Source organism: Arachis duranensis, chromosome 10 (genome assembly GCF_000817695.3).
Source record: "Arachis duranensis cultivar V14167 chromosome 10, aradu.V14167.gnm2.J7QH, whole genome shotgun sequence".
NCBI classification, from domain to species: Eukaryota; Viridiplantae; Streptophyta; class Magnoliopsida; order Fabales; family Fabaceae; genus Arachis; species Arachis duranensis.
Window position 1 is genome coordinate 5,253,051 of NC_029781.3, and position 3,677 is coordinate 5,256,727.

Genomic DNA, 3,677 nt, shown 5'->3' on the forward strand with positions numbered 1-3,677 from the left:
AGAAGGATGATGGAGAGGTATCGTAGTAATAAAAGGGATCTACACATGGTGTTTATTGATTTGGAAAAAGCGTATGATAGGGTACCAAGGGAGGTCTTATGGAAGGTTTTAGAAAAGAGGAGAGTAAGGATCGCATATATTCGGGCAATTAAAGACATGTATGATGGGGCCACAACTAGTGTGAAGACTCAAGGTGGTGTGACAGAGGAATTTCCTATTGGTATAGGATTACACCAGGGATCATCCTTAAGTCCATACCTTTTCACATTAGTCTTGGAAGTACTCACAGAGCACATCCAAGAGCCTGTGCCATGGTGCATGCTTTTTGCCGATGATATCGTTCTTATGGTAGAGTCAAGGGCAGACTTAAATAAGAAGTTGGAGTTATGGAGAGAAGCGCTATAAGTGTATGGTCTGCGCATAAGCCGTAGCAAGACGGAATATATGGAATGTAAGTTCAGTTTGAGAAGGGAAAACTCAAATATAGAGGTGAAAATTGGAGAGAACATCCTACGAAAAGTTACAAGTTTTAAGTATCTTGGGTGCATCATACAGGATAATGGAGAGATTGAACATGATGTAAATCATAGGATCCAAGCAGGTTGGTCAAAATGGCAGAGTGCATCTGGTTTTATATGCGACAAAAAAGTGCCTTTAAAACTTAAAGGTAAATTCTATCGCACCGCTATAAGACCGGCTATGCTGTATGGTACGGAGTGTTGGGCGGCTAAAGGGGAGCACGAACATAAGCTGAGTGTGGCAGAGATGAAGATGTTGAGATGGATGAGTGGTCATACGCGATTGGATAAAATAAGGAATGAAGATATAAGGGAGAAAGTTGGAGTAGCACCCATTGTGGAAAAGATGGTTGAATCGCGTCTCAGGTGGTTTGGACATGTGAGAAGAAGACCGATAGAACATCCAGTCAGGAGGGTGGATGAGATGGAAGATGGACAAAGGGCGAAAGGCAGAGGAAGACCTAAGAAGACCATCCATGAGGTGGTCAAACGAGATCTACATGTAAACGGTCTCTCTGTAGACATGATACATGACAGAGCACAATGGCGTCGCTTGATTCATGTAGCCGACCCCACTTAGTGGGACAAGGCTTTGTTGTTGTTTGTTGTTGTTGTTTGTTGTATAAAAAGTCATATTAACGATGTTTGGTACAATTTTTTAAATATATTTTAATTTTTTAAAAAAGAATTCAAAAACTTTTAAAAAAATTTGACTTTTCTTTTTAAAAGTTATTTTATCCTCCTATTTATTACAATAATTTTAAGATAATTACTTTTATAATAAAAATGTAAACACAAAACTTAATTATTAACTGCTTTTAATATATGTCTTTATATTTTAAATTCTTTTTTCAAGAAAATTGAATTAAATTATTTAACCAAATTGACGCTAAGCATATTATGACAACAAATTTTAGAGAAGGTGTACACATGGTCTTAGAAATGTGTAGGAAAATCAAATTGAATTTTCCGAAACCTTAGAGAAAGTAATAGACAAGAATAACGAACACCTAATTGTTATTTGTGATCTCAAAGGCTCTGCTCTAATGAACTTACTAAGATGATCTTTTCTGCATGCTACAAGCCTGTCCATGTAAACCTGGCACTTGTTAATCGCCTTCTCATTCTTAGAGCTGTTTATGCACTGTAACATTCCAAATCAACATCATTACTATTATTATTATTATGTTGTTGTTGTTGCTGCTGCATAAAAGGAGAGTGAAAGCTGTACACACATCTAAGAGTTTGGTGATAGCTCGAAAAGAGCACGGATCGCCATCAACCTGCTGCAATGCTGGTGCTGCGGTGACATTATCGGCAGGAGGTGGTGGTGCAGTGACATTAACGGTAGGAGGTTTGGGACCTAAAACCCAGTTTGCCAATGCAAATCCAGCTCCAAATACCAGTCCTATACACAAGTCACATCTATTAAATATATATATAACAAATATCCAATAAATTATTGGGTTTATCACCAATAAATAAATGGTTGGTTTCATGTGAGATTGTGAGTAGCGAAATGAAGAATAATTTGATTCGCTCAAATTTGTTTTCCTTCGGTCGCGCATCAAGGCTGATAGACCAGTCCGACCCGGAAATTACCAAAGACCCACCCGACCCGGATGCTATGCAGCGAGACCTCCCTTCTTACTAGGGCTGGCAATTCATACCCTACCTGCGGGTACCCAACCCGGTCTAACCCGTTCGGATATGGTAGGCTACCTGCTACGGGTAGGGTACGGTCCGGGTATGCCTGCGGGTAGGGTAGGGTACGGGTTTAGGGTGTACCCACAACCTTTCTTATGCAAGAACTTATAATAAGTGAACAACCACTAAACTAGTTAGTTAATTTAGTAATTTAGAGCATTAGTTTTTTATTTTTTATGTTATTAATGCGTATAAAATTCGAAATAATTGAATTTTATATTTACTTTAAAAAAATTTGATATTTCTACGGGTAGGGTAGGGTAGGGTAGGGTAGGGTTTAGAATTTTAGAGTGCGGGTAGGATTATGGTTGAGAGATTCTTAACCCGCAGGTAGGGTAGGGTAGAGTTTTAATGAAATTTTCAACCCGCGGGGAGGGTAGGGTATACCCATTGCCAGCCCTACTTCTTACTCGAGCCAACACGCCGATTCTGTTCCTCTTGCCCGCGCCGCTGCTAAGTGATCCGCGACGTCCACCGGCCTTTCCGGAACCTAACACACACTCCTCCCTCGCAAGACCTACGAGCGCTTCCCAGTCGCAGATCTCAAGCCACCACCACGATGTCCTCCGCCGAGATGCTCAATTTGAATGCATAAAGCTAAGCAATCGCAAGGGAGTTTCAAGCACTAATCTGGATTCAAGTTTCTAGACATCCAACCTTTGCTTACCGATGATGTAAATAAACTAAATTAGCTAAACAGTCACTAACATGCGCAGAAGAATATGAAGAATGCGTACCTCTAATGAAACAGTCACTACTCATGGTGTTACGTTTGCAAACCATAAAAGAGAATTGAATGGATTTGTTGCCAAATGTGAAGAGAAGAGGTCTTTAAATCAATTTGTTTCCTGGAGGAGAAGAAATATGTCCTACTCTTACTCTAACCAGTCACAACGCAAAAAAACCTCAATTTACCTTCCGGAACACGCAAAAAGTAAGGCTCTACATTTTAAATTCAAAATATTATTAACTAGTTAAAAATTTATAACCACGTTTTGGGTAGTTAATTTTTTAAAATGGCTTTAAAAATCATAATCATATTTATTTGAATTTTAGTTAACAAAAAAATTCTAAAAATTAGTTTTTAATGGTCTAATATCCAATTTTTGCATGTAAAAACCGTTTTTTCACACAAAAATGGTTATTTTTAAAATTTTGTTTATTTCTAAATTGTTTTTTTTACTTATTTAAAAAAAATCAATTTTATACTATGTTAATTTTAATGTTCATATCTTGGTATTTTTTATTTTAATAAATAAAATAAATATAATAATTACCGAAATAAATAATTTTAAAATTAATTACGGATTTAAATTTTCCTAACTTATCTCGTTTACACATGTCAGCATGACAGAGATACATGAAAAGACTATCTCGTTTACACTATAAACGAGATAAAAGAAGACAAATTCGCTGTGGCTATAAAATAATGTGTAACTCTTGGTATTTTTC

At 37.1% G+C, this 3,677-nt stretch overlaps 1 protein-coding gene across 1 annotated transcript in view; it reads right to left on the minus strand.

Moving 5' to 3' along the window:
• LOC107468421 (uncharacterized) overlaps positions 1-3,047 on the minus strand; it is a 5,700-nt gene extending 2,653 nt beyond the window's left edge. Inside the window, exons 1-3 of the mRNA XM_021132781.2 lie at positions 2,963-3,047; positions 1,754-1,926; positions 1,495-1,662 (exon numbers count right to left, since the gene is read on the minus strand). Coding sequence (XP_020988440.2) covers positions 1,495-1,662; positions 1,754-1,926; positions 2,963-3,008 — 387 coding nt within the window. The 5' untranslated portion in view covers positions 3,009-3,047. The remainder of the gene's footprint in view (positions 1-1,494; positions 1,663-1,753; positions 1,927-2,962) is intronic.
• Positions 3,048-3,677: the final 630 nt, after the last annotated feature.